This window comes from Myotis lucifugus, unplaced genomic scaffold, assembly GCF_000147115.1.
Source record: "Myotis lucifugus unplaced genomic scaffold, Myoluc2.0 scaffold_1374, whole genome shotgun sequence".
NCBI lineage: Eukaryota > Metazoa > Chordata > Mammalia > Chiroptera > Vespertilionidae > Myotis > Myotis lucifugus.
Window position 1 is genome coordinate 1 of NW_005872422.1, and position 18,317 is coordinate 18,317.

The 18,317-nt window shown below is 60.1% G+C and overlaps 1 protein-coding gene across 1 annotated transcript in view; it reads right to left on the bottom strand.

Moving 5' to 3' along the window:
- Window positions 1–392: 392 nt before the first annotated feature.
- Window positions 393–18,317, bottom strand: part of TDRD9 (tudor domain containing 9) — a gene marked incomplete at its 3' end in the record, with an annotated part of 42,266 nt that continues 24,341 nt past the window's right edge. Inside the window, exons 14-31 of the mRNA XM_006107715.1 lie at window positions 17,173–17,270; window positions 16,656–16,787; window positions 15,553–15,718; window positions 15,420–15,483; window positions 15,282–15,345; window positions 14,838–14,882; window positions 14,034–14,087; window positions 11,829–11,945; window positions 11,039–11,146; window positions 9,722–9,822; window positions 8,460–8,633; window positions 6,092–6,203; window positions 5,335–5,547; window positions 4,985–5,074; window positions 3,865–4,125; window positions 2,872–3,024; window positions 1,875–1,945; window positions 393–502 (exon numbers count right to left, since the gene is read on the bottom strand). Of these exons, the coding sequence (XP_006107777.1) occupies window positions 393–502; window positions 1,875–1,945; window positions 2,872–3,024; window positions 3,865–4,125; window positions 4,985–5,074; window positions 5,335–5,547; window positions 6,092–6,203; window positions 8,460–8,633; window positions 9,722–9,822; window positions 11,039–11,146; window positions 11,829–11,945; window positions 14,034–14,087; window positions 14,838–14,882; window positions 15,282–15,345; window positions 15,420–15,483; window positions 15,553–15,718; window positions 16,656–16,787; window positions 17,173–17,270 (2,133 nt within the window). The remainder of the gene's footprint in view (window positions 503–1,874; window positions 1,946–2,871; window positions 3,025–3,864; window positions 4,126–4,984; window positions 5,075–5,334; window positions 5,548–6,091; window positions 6,204–8,459; window positions 8,634–9,721; window positions 9,823–11,038; window positions 11,147–11,828; window positions 11,946–14,033; window positions 14,088–14,837; window positions 14,883–15,281; window positions 15,346–15,419; window positions 15,484–15,552; window positions 15,719–16,655; window positions 16,788–17,172; window positions 17,271–18,317) is intronic.

Consider the following 18,317-nt stretch of genomic DNA (forward strand, 5'->3'; position numbering starts at 1 on the left):
ACCTTTAGCCCCTTTACTTTTCTCGGGGTTTTCTTACCCTTTTTTCCCCCTTTAACAATCGGTTTTAAACGCCTCTTTTAAATTTTTTCCTTTTTCCGCCCCCGTGGGAAGGGGGAGGGGGCAGTTTTTTTTGGGATAGGGAGGTTCAAGTTTTCTTTCTTATTCTTTTTCCTCCCCCCCACTTAATTACCTCTCTTATCCCTAGTCCCCTCGCTTTTCCTACCCAAAAAATTGGAATCCTAAAAGTTTTGGGGGGGGGGGGGCAGGGGGGGGGAGAGGAGCAGGGAGTGGGGAGGAGCAGGGAGGGGGGAGGAGCAGGGAGGGGAGAGGAGCAGGGAGTGGGGAGGAGCAGGGAGGGGGGAGGAGCAGGGAGGGGGCACAGCCGCACTCACCAGTCGCGTTGACGGAAAGCGAGGCTGCCACCAGCACCCTCTGGTGCAGGTCCTCGGGGCTGTCGCTGATGGCCACAGAGTTGATGCTCTCCTTCTCGATCCAAACGCGCCTGGAAGGAGGGCACAGGTGCTGTGGGTCCTGCCTGGGCGTGTGGGTGCCCACCCGTGACGGGGTCCCCCGCGCAGTCCCCCACACTGCGTCCCCTCCGCACCCCTCCCCTGCACCACTGCCCCCCCCTCCCCCCCTGCCTCAGTGATCGCACCCACTCCCTGGCGTCAGTATCACCCACGTGCTGACAGCGCCGCAGACTCTGCCTCTCCTCCCGACCTTGGCGGCCCCCACCTGCACCCCAGGCAGCCACCCCGGGGAGGGACGTGCAGAGGAAACGCCCGGTGGGGAGCGGCCTTCGGCGCGTCCCTCCCCATCATCCTGCGGACGCCACACCCACACGCTCGGGAGAGCGAGAGCAGGGGCTCTGGGCCGGCCCTGGATGCCGTGTGGTCCACATGCCCCACCAGGTGACAGCGACTGGCCTCTGTGTGCTCCTTCCCGGGGCCCTTTCCCCCAAAACCCAGCGCCCACCACAGGTGCCCTGGCCGCGTGGGGCGAAGGCTGAGGAGCAGGCCTGGCGGGAGCTCCCTCTTCCACAAGATCCCGGGCGGGGCCTGTGCTGCTGGGCCCGGGGCCTGAGGAGCCAGGGCTTCCCTTGCAGCCAAAGTGACCACAGAAAAATGCACGCAGTAGGGCTGCCCCCGGCACCCAACCTCAAACCAGCTCTGCAGCCCCTCTGCTCCCCACCCGACTCCCCCCTCCACTAGTGCACTCTCTCCAGGGAGGCCTCACCCCTGCGCCCTCACCTCCCCCACCACACACCTTGGCCGCCTGCACCCGTGAGGCCTCAAGTTCTCTGGAAAACCTGCCTGTGTGGGGGGCCCTCCCGGTGCTTTCTGAATGCTGTGGCCCCCCAAGACCCTCATCACCTGCCGTGTAATGACCACTTTCTCCTGTGTACCCCACACTGGACCCAACATTTCTGGGAGGTCACTGACTGCATTTGTTCACACTGACCCCCCAACTGTGCAGTTCTCAGAACCCGGGGGCAGTCCCAGGTTTGCTGAATGAATAACAACAATAAGAACAGAAAAAAACAAAGTCTTTGATGGAAAATACTCAAAAACATCTTACACAGAACGGCTTTCAGATCAGAGAGAGGGAGAGAGGGAGAGTGGGAGGGAGAGAGAGGGAGAGAGGGAGAGAGAGGGAGAGAGGGAGAGTGGGAGGGAGAGAGAGGGAGAGAGGGAGAGAGAGGAAGAGAGGGAGGGAGAGGGAGGGAGAGGGAGAAAGGGAAGAAGAGAGAGAGAGACTGGGACAGTTAGAAAACGTACCAGCGCTCACATGTTAGGGTGCAGGAGAGCCATTTCTGACGAGCTCTGTACACATGGGAGCAAGAGTGAATGCCCAGAGGAACGAGCAAATCGTACCTGAACTTGGATATTCTGGTCAAACTGTGACACTTCAGCTCGTAGGGGTTAAAAGGCCCGTGAAGTACTGCCTGTGCACACAACACACACGTTACCAGGAAGCAAGATACCCCTTAACATGCATTTTAAACCCAAAAGTCAGCTCTATTTTAAAAAAAGAAACATGCGCCCGCCGGCGTGGCTCAGTGGTTGAGCATCGGCCTATGAACCTGGAGGTCAGGGCACAGGCCCAGGTTGCAGGCTCAATCCCCAGTAGGGGGCGTATAGGGGGCAGCCCATCAATGATCCTCTCTCACCATTGATGTTTCTGTCTCTCCCTCCCCCTTCCTCTCTGAGACCACTCCTCCAGAGCCTCTGCCCACAGGCCATGCGAGCACGCCAGCCCCGGGGGCGTCCTCTCCTGCAGTGCCCAGCGCAGGGTGGGCAGGCCGGGGCGCAGTGCAGGTGGCACAGGAGAGGCGGACCCGATAGGACAGGGCGGGGCGCCCTCTCCCCACAGGCAGGCCACAGGACCCCAACTGGCGTTGTTTCCTCCCCCGATACACAAGCCAGCTCACCTGTGGAAAGGTTGGTCTAAAAAAAAGCCTAGCCCTGCTGGTGGCTCAGTGGCTGAGTGTCAGCCCGCACACTGAAGGGTCTCGGGTTCGATTCCCGGTCGAGGGCACGTGCCTGGGTTGTGGTTCGCTCCCCACCCCCAGTCGGCGTGTGGGTGGGAGACAACCACTGTGTCTCCCTTCATCAATGTTTCTCTCTCTCATCTCCCTCCCTCCCTTCCTCTCTCTGAAAAGCCATGGAAAAACGTCCTCGGGTGAGGAGTAACAAAAATGAGTGACGTGCGCTTATGACTTGTGTTTGAGAAAGACGAGTCCAAGGGTCCCCTACAGCGAACCCCGGTTTCTCTTGGTAACAGGCTCCCGGGGGAAGGGGCTGGAGCCAGGAGAACGGTCGTGCCCGTGCCCCCCCTGGGGTGGGCAGCGCGAGCGAGGTCAGGAGGTACCTTGTGGTTTGGGGGCCCCAGCTTGTTGGAGGAAAAGCTGTCCAGCAAGACCCGGATCAGGTGCTTCTCGCTGTCCTTCGTGGGGGACGGCACACACATGTCCGTCACGTGTTCTGATTTGGAAAAGAGACCCTTGAGAGCTTCGTGGCTTTGCTGGACAAAATGAGGAAAGCGCGTTTTACCACAAGGGAAGTCGGTATGAAAAGCCTTTATCCCAAACTAATCCAAGTGCTTCTTAGGCATGACCTCTCCCTAGCTCCGTGGTCGGCAAACCACGGCTCGAGAGCCACATGCGGCTCTTTGGCCCCTTGAGTGTGGCTCTTCCACAAAATACCACGTGCGGGCGCGCACGTACAGTGCAATTGAGACTTCGTGGCCCATGTGCAGAAGTCGGCATTTTGTGGAAGAGCCGGTATTTTGTGGAAGAGCCACACTCAAGGGGCCAAAGAGCCACATGTGGCTCTCGAGCCGTGGTTTGCTGAGCCGCAGTTTGCCGACCACTGCCCTAGCTCATCTCCGGGATCGAGGTGTCCGGAGGTAATTCTACCAAAGACACGAGTAGTGGGACCAGCTTCAGGAGGGCTCGGCCCACGCCTGCACGGCCTTCCACCACCAGCACTGGAGAGCCAATGAGGGGTGGAGAGTGAGGAGGTTGGAGAGCGAGGAGGTTGGAGAGCGCCGTCTGTCTGGGGATGTCACCAGGACTGGAAGTGTGTCCACAGATGGGCAGCTCTCGCTCACGGCCCACCCACCCCTCCTCTCCGGCAGGGTCACAGGATGAAACCCCGCCTGCAACAGCAGCCTGGGAAGCGCCCCTCTAACCCGCAGACCAAGAGGAACAGCTGCAGAAAGGATTTTCACACTTTAAATGCTTGAATGATAGGAAACCAACCACCACCACCCGGCCACCATAGTCTCCGAGAAACCTCGCTGACCCAAGAGGGCAGCTCAGGTCCTAACAGGAGGCACCCCGCGCCCCCACCCCGTGCGCACCCGGGACTCGTAGCACTCCTCGGCCAGCTCGGCGTGGCCCTCCTCGATGAGCACATCCCTGACGTTGACGAAGTCCTGCAGCCCCGAGGACAAGTACAGGTCCACGTGCAGGACGCTGTGCACCACGGAGAAGACCTTGACGAGCAGCGCGCGGCCGCTGACCAGGGCAGCGAAGCGCCGGCTGGCCTCTCCGCTCCAGTGCTCACCGCACACCAGGGACCTCGCCGAGGGGCGCAGCCTGCAGACCTTGAACTCCAGCGCCTGCGGGCAAGGGCAGGGCAGGCCAGGTCAATGAGCCAGCCACCCCAAGGGTCTGCCCTGTGATTCACAGCGCTCTCGTAAACCCACTCTAGCCCGGCCCGTGTGGCTCAGTGGTTGAGCTGGTCCCATAAACCAGGTCACTAGCTCTGTTCCCGGTTGGGGAACCGGTCCCGATTTTGGGCTGATCCCCGGTGGGGGGCGTGCAGGAGGCAGCGGATCGATGATTCTTCTCACATGGATATGTCTACCTCTCTCTCCCTCTCCCTTCCTCTCCGTAACCAATGAAAAAGCACCCGAGCTGAGTGAGGCTCCAGGGGGAGGGGCCTGCGTTCACTCCTCAGCAGCAATGCAGGTGCAGAAGGACTGTCTCAGCAGGACAGACTGTGGGTCCGGCTGTCTCCGGCCACCGGAAGTCTCCCTGGTTTCAATGTGACCAAAAACCTTGTACCAAGTACGAAACCATCCGTATATATATTTTTAAAATATATTTTATTGATTTTTTTACAGAGAGGAAGGGAGAGGGATAGAGAGTCAGAAACACCGGTGAGAGAGAAACATCAATCAGCTGCCTCCTGCACACACCGCACTGGGGATGTGTCCGCAACCAAGGTACATGCCCTTGACCGGAATCGAACCTGGGACCCTTCAGTCCGCAGGCCGATGCCCCATCGACTGAGGCAAACCAGTTAGGGCCATCCGTATATTTTAACTCACTTCCAAAACAACACTGGCAAAAACACCTACAGCGATACGTTTTTAGGAAAAAGCAGAGGCCCGATTTGGCTGGTGTCACAGAACAAGCCCCTCCCGCTCCAGCCTCGGCCTGCCTCCCAGCCCACCGCACAGGAGCCCGCCCCACCTGGAACGGAAGTTCGAGAAGCTGGCTGGGAATCTCCATTAAAAGGTCCAGGTCCACATGAGACTTGTTGCCGTAGTCCACGAAAAACACCTACAGTATGAAGAGGGGCGCACGCTAGTGCGAGGCCAGCGCTGTCCCTCCCGTGTCCACGTGTCAGCCAGGGCGGTGCACGCGCCCTCTGCTCCACCCCGCAGGACTCTGGGACCGAGCTTCCACGCGTCCCGGAGGGAGAGCGCTTCCTGCCGGGCCGCTTGCCTAACTCTCATTATTTCCTGTTTCGTTTCCACTCGGGCGAGGACTCTGCCTGAACTGCGCCCGGGTCCCTCCCCGAGCGGCGGCAGCAGACGCACCTCGGCAGAACTCCCCGACACGTACAGGATCTGCGCCCTGAAGTAGCTGCGCTCATCCGAGTCGGCAAAAGGCGCCAGGCAGACCAGGTCCGGGTGCGGGTGGACGGCCAAGGGCGCCAGCTTTAGGCGCTTGATCTCTGCCGTCAGCTTCTTCAGAATCATGGCGTTCTTCTCGTCGATCCTGTACCCCCAGAAGTGCCCCACCTCCACCACCTGCCGGAGGAGGGCGCCGTGAGGCCCAGGCCCCATGGGCAGGGCTCCAGCTCGCCCAGGAAAGGGGTTCTGCGGCAGCCCGGTCTCCCACCACCACAGCAGGAGCAGGAGGCCCAACCAGGCAGCCCCGCCCACTGCGCCGCCCGCTGCCCTGGAGCCAGCTGTCGCTGTGGCTGCCCCATGGCGTGGCTGGGACGCACCAGGAAGCACGCCTGTACTCCGACTGACATTTTAGCTCACGGACACCCTCAGGAATACCGGCGCCGACGCTAACTGTGTTGACGTAAACGGACATAAATAGTACAGGCCAGGCATATACTATTATTCCAATTAACACTTCTACATGTATCTAGTGGCTAAAACTGGTTTTTAGTGTTTTAAAGGTAACATTTAAAAATTCCACTCTGAGTCAAGAATGGACCTGTGTTCCTTCTGTGTGCGGCCACATCGGCCACGCCCTCCCAGGTGACTAAGGCGTGTGAGGACCACGTGGTGACACTCGTGGCAACTCTGACGAAGGCGCGGAAGCTCGCGGGACTCCTACCTCTGTGACGTCGACCGTGAGGAAGAGGTCTGGGACCAGCCGGGACCTGCCTGTCGTGCTGAAGGACACCTGGACGGGGTCCACCGTCTGCTTCTGGAAGTCCACGTTCACCCTGCGTGGGGTTGAGAGGAGTCACAGGCCAGTGTGACAGAACAGGCTTGTGCGAGGTGACGGCACTGCCGGACCAGCCCGCCGCCTCCGCGGGACAAGAACGGACGGGCTTGGTCCCCTCAGCGCGAGTGTCTGCTGCTTCCTGAACGGTCACACGCCCTCAGGGATACAGTCCACGGTCGGAGCTTACAGGCTAGCTGCAGGGCTGCTGTGCTGCCCAGAGGTGCAGAGGGGAGCGGCCTGGGCCTCCAGAACATGGCAGCGGCCAGGCGGTCAGGTTCCCGGAGACCAGGAAGAGCCTCACCCTCAGAGCTTAAGACAGCGACCTAACGCTGGAGAGTATGAAACACAGCTTTGCTGGAAATAAAAGTTTCCTTCCTAACGCTTTTCTTTTTACCATAAAATGAAGGATTATAACAGATCCAGTCCCACTTATTGACTACGAGCAGCTGAGGCAAAGGCACCCACCAGATGGTCCTTGTTCCAGGCCCACCACGCCCCACGCCTGGGCCCAGCAGCCCACGATGGCGCTCAGGGCACACACGGCCCTCACCAGCTCGAGCTTCTGGTGGAGGAAACATTCCGAGTGGAGATGATGGAGGAGGAGGCCTCCCACGGCTGTGCGAACAGGGCCCAGCGGCACCATGACGCCGCACGGAGTACAGGGGGCCAAGAGAAGGAAGCTCAGGCGCTCGATGGCCGCTGCCCAGCAGCAAGGGCCACAGGCGGGCACCAGCCCAGGGCAGCCCGCTCACCAGGGAAGGGCTGTCTTGTGCGGGCACGCAGCCAGCTGCTCCGAGGCCCTCCGCCCGCCCGCTGTCTGCTGAGAACGGAGCACAGTGCACTTTGCTCACAGAGGAGATGGACGGCGAGGAGGAAGAAAGGGGCCTGAGGTTCGGTCCCCGCCGTCTAAACCGGCCAGTGCTGAACGCGTCCCCGCCACCCCCGCAGCCGCACACTAGCAGCGTGGCCCGCTTCACAGCAGTGCGCGCAGTGGGAGCGCAAGCAAGGTTAGTCGTTCATTACCACAGAGCAGACAAGGGAGCAAAAAGGACACGCCCGCCCGGTTACAGAACGGGAGGGACCTGGACAGACGCCTGCAAAGCCGACAGGCGCACGAGAAGGCGCTCCACGCCAGCAAACCTCGATGAGTGGCCACGTCACCCCGCGGCGGCACCAACACGGCCCCAACCGAGTGCTGGGCGGGCGCGGGGCTCAGGGACCCGGCGCACTGCGGGGGCCACACCGGGCAGCCGGGGACACAGCCTGGAGGCCCTCAAACTCACACACAGAGCTCCCGGCGACCAGCAGTCCCTCTTCTGTGCGTTTAGCCAAGGCCAAGGCCATGGAAACACTGACTCGCAACAAGACCTGCCCCTGCTCCCAGCAGCCAGGGCACGGAGACGACCCTCGTGCCCGCTGGTGGATGAGGGGGTAGGGAAAGGGTGGCATGTTATTCAGCCATAAAACACAAGGAAGTCTCATCATTTGAGACAATGTGGATGGACCTTGAAGGCATCGCCCTAAGGGAAATCTAAAACAAAAACGAAGACCACACACACAAAGAAAACTCTCAGGCCCTACCGGCCTGGCTCAGTGGTTGAACATCGACCTATGAACCAGGAGCTCACAGTTCGATTCCCAGTCAGGGCCATGCCCGGTTGCAGGCTTGATCCCCGGTGGGGGGTGTGCAAGAGGCAGCCGATCAATGATTCTCTCATCATTGATGTTTCTCTCTCCCTCTCCCTCCCTCTCTGAAATCAATAAAAACATATTTTAAAAAATAAAAAGAGCTCATACTGTGGTTCTGGGAGGCGGGAGGGGGCGGGGAAGGGAAACTGGAGGAAGGTGCTCAGAGGACAGGAAGGTCCAGCTGCAGACCCTCAGTCCACACTGCCCTCAGCAGACAGGACAGGTGTTAGGAGTGAACCCCGGTTCTCGTCACCAGAAGACCTTCTGTTTTCTGCTTTCTCTGCTGTAAGTGTCCGGGAGGCGGGTGTCAGTGAACCGCGCGTGGTGATCACTCTACAACCCACGTGAACCGCACCAGCACGCTGAAGCCTGACCTTCCTCAGTGAAACGGGAAGATGGAAACCCTGAGACTCCGAGAGGCGAGTGATGTGCCCAGCACACACCAGGAGACGAGGAGGCAGGATTCCCAGCGGGTGCTTCCAGCAGGAGCGTGAGCGAGGTTGGCCGTGTAAGGAAACTGGGGCATGTGGAGGCGTGGGCAGAGCCTGGCCCTCCCCTGCAGTACCTGGTGCTCCTGAGCCTGGACACGGCGCCCCCCTGCACCCGGCCCTCGATCTCCTCTGCCGAGTGCACGCTGAGCTCCAGGGCCACCTTGAGTTGAGACATCTTCACTGCCATGTACACCGCAGGCAGGACCTTGAACCTCTCGGTTGGGTTCCGGGAAAACTCCACGAAGGCTCTGTTCCGCAAGGCAATCAAAGTAAAGTTACCGCCCTGGCCGGCCTGGCTCAGTAGACAGAGCGTCGGCCTGCGGACTGAAGGGTCCCGGGTTTGATTCCGGTCAGGGGCATGTACCTCGGTTGCAGGCTCCCGGCCCTGGTCAGGATCATGGGCCCTGGTCGGGGGCACGCAGGAGGCAACCAATCAATGTGTCTCTCTCACATCGATGTTTCTCTCTGTCTCCTCCTCTCCCTTCCATTCCCTCTAAAAGTCAATGGAAAAAATATCCTCGGATGAGGATTACAAAATATAAATAAGTAAATAAAAATAAAGTTACCCGGCACCTGGGAAAGCAACTGAGTGCATGAACTTCTCTCAGGTGAGAGGTGCTCAGTCACACCTCTCCTCAGGACACCAGTGCCCCTCCCTCACCGAGAGAAGTGGCCACAACAGTGACATGTCACTTCACTGACATCAGGGATCCTCCTGCAGAAGATGCAGACGGAACTTTCGGGCAAGAAGTATCTATGTTCATGGTTAGAACAGAACGGCAGGTTTGGGCTTCCTTTCTATTTTATTGTGAAATGAACCGCAGATAAGAGGAAACCACACACGAGCAGGAGGTCTTGGTGGCCTCCCTCCAGACACCAAGCTATCACCCAGCAGAGTGGCAGCTGCCCCTCCCCCACCCACCTGGGGGTCAGGCTGCAGGGCACCTGCCCTACACCTCCTTCAAGTACAAGGGGTGGTGAATGTCAAATGCCCGGATCAACATATTCCCCCCACGACTGCCATGGAGTGAGGGACGCCCGTGCCGGAGGGCAGTGCGCCGAGGGCAGGCAGCCCAGCAGGGCCCTCACGGGAGCGGGGGGCCTGCTCCAGTCCTCCGCAGAGGAACCTCTGGGACCTTCCTCTCACTGTCCCCGCCTGTGGCCCCTTCACCGCCCGCCCCCCCACCCAACTCCTGAAAGGTGCTGACCATGTGCATCTCCCTCCCACCCATACAAAGGCCCACGTCCACGCCACGTGGTGCCAGCCAGCACTGTAACCATGGAGACCACTGACGCTCCTCCATCACTGCAGTGGTGACAGGAACCCAGGACTCACTTGGCGCCGTCGAACACGATGGACTTGACCTGGCCGCACTGCCGGAAGAGGGACTGCAGCTGCTTGTGGTAGAGGAAGCCGTAGGGGGGCGTGTGCTTCAGCTGCAAGCACACGGCCCCTCAGAGCACGGCCAGGCCGGAGCCTGACGCGGGGCTCATGTCCTGCTCCTGTCGCTGCCCCGGCGCAGACTCCACGGCCAGGGGCACGCAACACTAGTGACTTAACGGCAACTAAATCCAGCGATAAGTATGTTACACAAAGGCTAACTCTCGCCTAAACCAGCCCGGACGCCCACAGGGAGGTTACGGTTGCTCAGGGGCGTCCCCGCTGCTCTGGCTGCGACCAGGTCCTGTGTACCACGGCCCTCCCCCGCTCCATGCGGCGCAGGTCTGAGCCCACATCCTACCCCGTGGGATGTCCAGAGGCAAGTTAGGGGGTGCCCCTAGGACTCAGCACGCACAGCACCAAGAGCGGGGGATGACGAATCCCACCTTCAGGCAGCGCCAAGGAGACGCGGGTGCTCACGCTGTGCGCAGCAGGAAGGCAGCTGGGGCTCTGGCAGGCATGGTGGGGGCAAAAGGCCGCCCAGTGAGGGGACCACAGGAAGGGCTGTGGGGAAGCCTCAGGGGACCTGGCCCCCCATCGGCCAGCGACTGCCCCTGTGGGATGAGCATCCCTCCCAGGTGCTTGCCGCCTCGCTGAGCACCAGCTCCGTCCACATCCTCCACTTCTGCCTACTCCTCCCTGTGAGTGGCGACAGCCAACATCACCAAGAAGAGCGGAAAGCCACGTGCGCGCCACACACCAGGCTGCACCGTTAGGGGCAGGCGGCAATGGAACCACGAGGTCCAGGAGCCCAGCTCCCACCGGTCACCCTGAGCTACAGGGCTCAGCCGGCAGGTGTCCTCACGGGCTGGCCTGGCGGTCAGTGTCACCTAAACCCCCGAGGTCACTGCTGCTTCCGGCCACGCCTTCTAGCTCACAAACTGTGGCAGGGCCTCAAGCACGCGCGGCACAGACCGCAGTGCTGGCGGCCACCCAGTACCATCTCAGTTTGTGTGAAACAAGCCGAGGGTGAACGCAATGTGCCTAAACTCGTGGAGAAGCGCCCACACCTTCAAAATGGCCCCGGTCGGCACTAGCCGAGCACACGCTTCTCAGGGCTGTAAGGCCAGGCCCGCAAGAGAGCAGGACGGTGGGGGTCACATGCATGAGGACACCCACTGAGGACCCAGACCAACTCCTGCCAGCCGTGCTGGGATGGAGCCCCGGGGGCCTCCGTGGCCGCTCTCCCCAGGAAGGCCCGCCCCCACCTACCACGATGGTCGTCTTGGGGTCTTTGCCGGCCAGCTCCCGCACCGCCATCTCCTCGTCGGGCTGCCCGAAGGTGAAGTAGTTGGGATAGAAAGCACCGGCCAACACCACCTGGAGGAGAAACTTACTTCCATGCAGCAGCAGGTTACAGCGTCCCCTCTTCCCAGGATGCAACGCTGATAACGGAAGGGGAGTTTTGTAAAAACCAGACCCCCTACTCGAGCAGGAAGCCACGATTCTGGTCACTTCGCCTAACGGATGTGCACTAGGACGACCTGCCTCCTAGGAGCGAGAGCACTTCTTACCGAGGGTCAGAGGGCGGGAGCTGAACAGGGATGGGGGGGGCTTGAGGGTGAGCAGGCAGACGCCCCCTCGGCCTCAGGACTGGCCGGGCTCCCGCAGCCACAGAGGTCAGAGCAGCAAACCCGCAGGTCCTGTGGAAAGCCCTCTGCGAGGCCCCTCAGTGACCACATCCCCTTCCAGTGCCGCCCAGCTGACTCCCAGCGCACAGACGCCCCGGGCCCCACACAAGGGCTCCGCCATCTTCCAGAAAATCCCTCCCGCAGTCGTGGTAGGTTCTTTCCCACCCGCTCATCGGCCCGCGGCCTCAGAGCTGCAAGGCTATTCCGTGTGAGGGCTGCACGCGCTGAGTGATGCTGGAAGCGGTTTGTTTTCTCGGAAGCTGCAGCGCAGGCTCAGGCCTGGGCAGCCGGCAGTGTGCTGCCCACACGCCCTGGCAGGCAGAGGGGCCGGGCGGCAGCCCCGGTGTCAGGAAGGGGAGGGCCACGCGCACCTGCAGGATGAACCGCTGCTTGTGCGTGTACTCCTGGTCCAGGGCCGGCCGCCGGGAGCCCGCATTCATGTTGAACTGCGAGATCCTGCTCTTCAGCTCCTCGTACAGCTCCGCCACCTGCGCAGACAGCAACACGGTCTCGGGGCGGCGTGTGCAGAGCAGGGACACCGCAGTGCCCAGAGCACCCGTCCACCGGGAGGCGCGGCTGTCACAGCGGCTCATGACAGCTGACTAATCAGGAACGAGGGATGCTCAGCGACGCACGGACAGGAAATGCCTGACACTCACTTCCTGCACCTCGCGATCCCCACGCCACACCCACACCAGGGCAACCACCACCAACGTACAACCACCATCGACAGGAGGGTTCAAAAGAGCAAATGGCCATGACGGGTCCTCTGCTTTAGGTCATCTGAGCACAAAACCTCTGCATGACGGTGGCTGCCCTTGTGACTGAAACAAGCTGAATGGCCAGCAGCCGCTCCGAACAGCTCTCACTGCAGTAACACTTTGCACAGCGACCCTCACGAGAACACAGCTCCAGGCGCCTCTGCGCTGATCATGAAGAAGTTCCCCCAGAGTTGCCTCAATCAGTCACAGAGAGCAACCACCACACAAGCCACAGGCTGGAGACACAACTGAAAGGACAGACAGACAGACAGAGCCAAAGGGAGGGGGGGAAGCCTGGGCAGCAGGAAGGCCACGCCGAGCGCACACAGTACATGCGTCTCCAGGTTCCTGAACGCCTTCCTCGAGGCTGCAGTCACGTGCACCCTTTCTAATAAAAAATCAATGTCAAATTAAGCAAGTCACTCACTCGGCCAAAAGCAATAAACTCAGAAGCCAGCAGCAGAACACAAGCTCTAAACCACCTCCTCGCCCTGGAAACCCAGCGCTCTTCTAGAGCCCTGCATCGGCAGTCAGGGGAGACCAGCGCTGCGGGCAGCTCCACCGGGACCGCCCTCCCAGCCGCAGGCGCTCCCAGTGCTAAGGAGTTCACCACGCATCTGGGAAGACAACAGTAGGTAGAGACGTGGGCACTGAATTAACAAGAAAGCAAAATTAACCCATGAAAGCCCTCCCCCTCCCCATGCCCCTCCCCTAAAACCCACGCAGTGAATTCAAACCGAGAGTGCGTCCTCCGAGCCCGGCCGCTGGTGCCCCAAGTGGTTAGAGCCTCGCCAGGGCACCGAGGGTCTCAGGTCTGTGTCCCCGTCAAGGGCATGTACCTGGGTTGCAGGTTCAATCCCTGGCCCTGGTCACCGGGGTGTGTGTGAGAGGCAACCAACTGGTGTGTCTCTCACATGGATGGATCTCTCTCTCTCTCTCTCTCCACCCTCCCCAACTCTCCCTCCCTCACTCCCACTCTTTCTAAAAAAACAATGGAAAAAATACCCTCTAGCAAGAATTAACAAAACAAAAACCACAAAAGAGAAAGTTCTCTGAAAGCTCAACAAACAGGTAAGCACCTGTGCACTGGGTGGCACAGCCCGGACTCAGCAGGCCCAGTGTCTGTTTGGCTGAGGCCTTGGACACAGCGCTGTAGGCCGCATGCCCTCTGTGCAGAGAGGGCCCTGGGCCATGCAGTCACGGGGACCTCGGAGGGGCTGCCAAGTAGCTAAGACCAGCCACGCGGGCACCCACGCCCACCTAGCCCAGCCCCGATAAGACCCGGGGCAGCAGGACTTGGCCTTGGTGAACACGTCACTGCGGGGAGAACCAATCGTGCCCATGACTCCTGGGAGCCAACGGGGCCTTGCGCCTGGTCCCTGCTGGCTCCTCCCCGGGCCTTGGACCTGCGCTGACTCTATTCTGCCCCTGTAGCTGTAGTAACCCTCAGCCACACGCATAACAGCTGGTCTGAGCTCTGTCTTTCTAGCCAATCGCTGAACCCGAGGGTGGCCTTGGGGACACCCCCCCCCCGCCCCAGCACACAATCCAATCAAGAAACAGAGACGACACAGGGACCCAACACCCGGAATGAAACAGAGGAACCACCACCTCTGAGAGGACAGGACAAGGACAACTCGATGTAGCTGTACTGTGTGTTACACACTTACATGTAAGTAACAGCAGGTTACGTAAAGTGTAGCCTTATCTTACATAAACACGTTTCTATGTAACACGCACATATGAATTCTACTCAGGCTGGAACAGGATGTGCCTCTTGGAATACCCATTACTGCCCTGGGGACCACCACTTACCTCTCTAATTCTCTTGATTTGAATGTAATTTAGCCGTCCCCAGTCAAGTTCATCCTTTAAACACATAAAAGCACAATACTCGTATCACTGCAGCAAACTGGTGCTAATCTGGCTCCCGTAACACACATCTCATCCAGCAAGAGTCCAGGCAACAGAGAAATCACCTGCTGAGCCTCTAGCACAGTGGTTCTCAACCTTCTGGCCCTTTAAATACAGTTCCTCATGTTGTGACCCAACCATAAAATTATTTTCGTTGCTACCTCATAACTGTCATGTTGCTACTGTTATGAATCGTAATGCAAATATCTGATATGCAGGATGGTCGTAGGCGACCCCTGTGAAAGGGTTGTTCGACCACCAAAGGGGGTCACGACCCACAGGTTGAGAACAGCTGCTCTAGCAGGAGCTTGGTGAGCGGGAGCTCGGTGAGCGGGAGGACACAGCTGAGCGCGGCAGATGGAAGCACACACACCTGCCTACAGGCCTGAACCTCGCCGGCCCACAACCAAACCTGGCCAGGAAGGGCGGGCACTGTTAGGCCGGGTTCTTCTAAGCCCGTTATCTAAGAACAGCCAAAGACAGGCCTCGGGTTCTGAGTGGAGCCGGGTCCACGCGCATCCCCACCAGTACCGAGCACCCCAGGGAGAGGCTCCAGACACCCCGAGGGTCACTACTGCTCAGGCAGGACCGCCGGGCTGTGCGCGGCCTGCGCCAGCGGAGGGAGTGCAGAGGCCTGGCTCAGCCTCAGGCTCAGGCTCCACGTCTCGCAACGCCTCGGGGCCCCAGCGCCCCGGGAGCGCCTACCTTTGGATGCCGCAGCTCCCCTCTCTGCCTGCAGGACTGCCAGGTCTGAAAGGAAAGGACCCAAGTTTCAAAATGCTTCACTGACGACTCAAATTGCTTTCTACACGTTCATTTTCAACACAGTTGGACCACAGAAAGTTTACAAGTTTAATTCTTCAATCAACTTCATAACATTGAACTCCCACCCCCACCCACTTCCTCCAGCATTTTATTTTTTAATGTATTTTTATTGATTTCAGAGAGAGAGGAAGGGAGAGAGAGGGAGAGAGAGAGAGAAACATCAACGATGAGAGAATCATGGATCGGCTGCCTCCTGCACATCCCACACTGGGGATTGAGCCTGCAACCTGGGCATGTGCCCTGACTGGGAATTGAACCGTGACCTCCTGGTTCATAGGTCAATGCTCTACCAATGAGCCACGCCAACCTGGCCAGAGAACTTACTTTAAATGCCTCGACCAGCGCGATGCAGTCGCTCTTACTATTGCCAGAGAAATACACCTTGTTCCTACAACGAATAACATGCAAGGTCATCGATACCAGCAAGACCCAGCAGCTGTTCCCAATAGGAATGTTACCCACCTGTACCCGTCCAGGTGCTGCCTAAAAGGCATCGCAAAAAAATTCTTCAAAGACAGCGCTGCCGCTGGCAAGAGAAACCACAGGATGTCAGAGGGGAGGTCCCGGCGCCGGCACGGCCCACGCCCTCACTCACCTATGATGAGACACTCGTCCAGGCACCCGAACACGTGGCCCAGCACGATGAGCTTGCCGAGCTGCTCGTTGACCGGCAGCTGGGCCAGCACGCGCCCCAGGAAGGTCAGCTCGCCGTCGTGTGGGTTCTCGTCCTCCCTCTGCCCGCTGACGGCCAGCGCGCCCACCTGCGTGGACGTGAGCGCGTGAGCCAGCCTGCCTGACGCCGCTTCCTCACAGCAGGAGGTGAGACCCAAAGTGAAGAGGGTTCGTTGAACCAAGGCCCTAAGGCACCTGCCCACCGTGGAAGCCGGGAGCACAGGGACACGGACAGCCTGGCTGGGAACGCAGAGCACACCTGCGACTTCAGAGAGGGTGACCACCCCCAGGCCGCCCCACAGACGCCCCCGTAACTCCCAGCGTGGCGGCGGGCTGCACTGCACTAGCGCACTACCCGCTCATGTCACGCTGGCCACTCCCAGCGAAGCATGTGACCTGCGTGCAGAAAAGACTGCCTTCGCTCGACTAAGTGTGTTTCACAGAAACCCAAGCAGGTATTAAATGAAGGCAAAACACCAGAGGCACCTCCGGCTTGGAGGGCGGAGCCCCACAAGGAACAGGAACGGGGTGCATTGGCCGGCCGGCAGCAGGCCCAGGCTGCCAGTGGCCAGAGCACAGCCGAGGGGGTGGAGTCGGAGCTCCCAGCCATGGGGGAGGGGGGCAGCTAGAATGGAGGGGCCGGGCCAGAGGGGTGCGCAGGCCATGGAAACCAGATGGCTGTCCCACAAACCCGGGCAGCAGGCCGTAGCCTGCAGACACGACCTGCACAGCCCTCACAGGATGGACACGCCACCTGGCGTGTTACATGAAGACAGAGGTGAGAACCGCTCAATGGTCAGCGCTCCTCATCCAGAGCTCCTCAGCCCTGGGAGGCAAGTGGGCGCCAGGTGCGGGGAGGGGAAGCGATGCGGTTGTGCAAGACAAGCCTTGTTGGGATCGAAGTCAGTGCCTCGTCGCTACACGGGCTTTTTAAAGCAAATGCTGATCATTCATGACAAAATGTCTTAAAGCCGCCGCCGCAGCATGAAGCCCGCTCCCCGCCCGTGCGCCGAGCGAGCGGCCTACCTCCTTCAGCAGCAGGATGGTGCGCTCGATGTCGCCAAGGCTCGGCGGGGACAGGGCCGTGGCCAGCAGAGCCCTGGGCTCCCCCATGTCCAGCAGCTTCACCTTCAAGATCGTGCTGCCTAAGGGACAACGCTGAAGAGGACAAGCGTGCATTCAATGTGGTCCTGGAACTAAGTCAAGTCCTTGGGGGAGGCCGGCCGGGAAGGGGAAGGAGGGAGAGGAAGGGGGAAAGACACAGAAGGGAAGAGAGCGAGCAGGAGGGGGAGGGGAGCAGAGCACACTGCCTGCCCGCGCTGCCTCACTGAGGAGGGCGGAGCCCGCGGACACCCGCTCAGCAGCGAGCAGACAAGGCGTTTTACGGAATCTAAGTCACATCACTTAGAGCAGCGGTCGCCAATCAGTGGCCCGCGGACTACTGGTGGTCCACGAGGTCCGAAAAGTTGGCGACCGCTGACTTAGACTGTTCCGTAAAACTGTCTATAGGAAGTGAACTCTGAAATTGACCCCAGCGTATTACCAACATCTCCGGGATGACATGGTCAGGGATGGCGTTGTCCCAGAAGTCCCTGTGCACCAGGCGGTAACAGTAGCCTTTAGACACGCGCCCAGCACGGCCTGCACGGGAGACATTCAGAGGCCACGGGCATTAGTCCCGTCAATGTCAGCAGACGCCAAGAATGACCCCTGACCCCTGAGAGGACCCCCGTGTTTCTAGCAGACAGGCCAGACGGACTCTGGGCGAGGGCAGTGCTGAGCAATCCTGCCCGCGGGGAAGCGCTGGCCCCACCTGGGGACCCTGGTGTGAGGCCCGCGCTCCTACAGCAGCAGCCGTGGCCCCGTGTGTGGAAGCCGCACATTCTGGGCCACGCCTACAGAGGCACCAAGCCAGCGGGCGCAGCTCCCCCAGAAAACGGCCTCCCCAAAGGGAAGGCGTGTGCAGGAGGCGGCCACTTGGTCCTCTGCACCCTGCCTCCTCCTCAAGGCGCCCCCCCACCCCAGCTACTGCGTAGTGAACGAGCAAGTCCACGCGGAGCTCGGGACCAGGTGGGGGGGGGTCACCACTGAGCAGCTGTACTGCTGAGGATGTACCCCCAAACCGTAAACTCTCCCAAGGAGGGGGGAGGGTGTGCTGCCTGCATTGATGCCCAGCCTTTAAACAGCAGGGGCAGCCAGCAGGTGCTCCTTCCTGGGGTGTGCAGCCCCACGAGGTGGGGGGGGGGGAGTCTGCCGACTGCCATGCCCCCTGGCACCCCACCCTTCCCCAGTAGTTCCCGTACCAGGAGGTTGGGTGGGGAGTCCAGACCTCCACAACCCCACCCCCACCCCCATCTCATCTGCCAATGACAAGACTTTCTGAGAGGAAAAACCCAAGATAATGACAAAAAACAAAAACAGAAACAATTCCTGGAACAAATTAGTGAGTTCAGCGAAGCCACCGGACATGATCAGGAAGATCAATGGCGCCTCCGTACACGCTGAACGTGTGAAAACCGAGCGTAAGACGCAGGGCCACCGAGATCCCTCCAAGCGCAGCTCAGCACTCGGTGCGGCCCCCGGGCCAGGGCAGCGTCTGCATGAGCAGAGCACGTGCTGACGGGAGGGCAGGAACAGAGGAATGCAGGCGCCTCCGAGGGATGTGCACACGCTCACTCTCAAATCCAC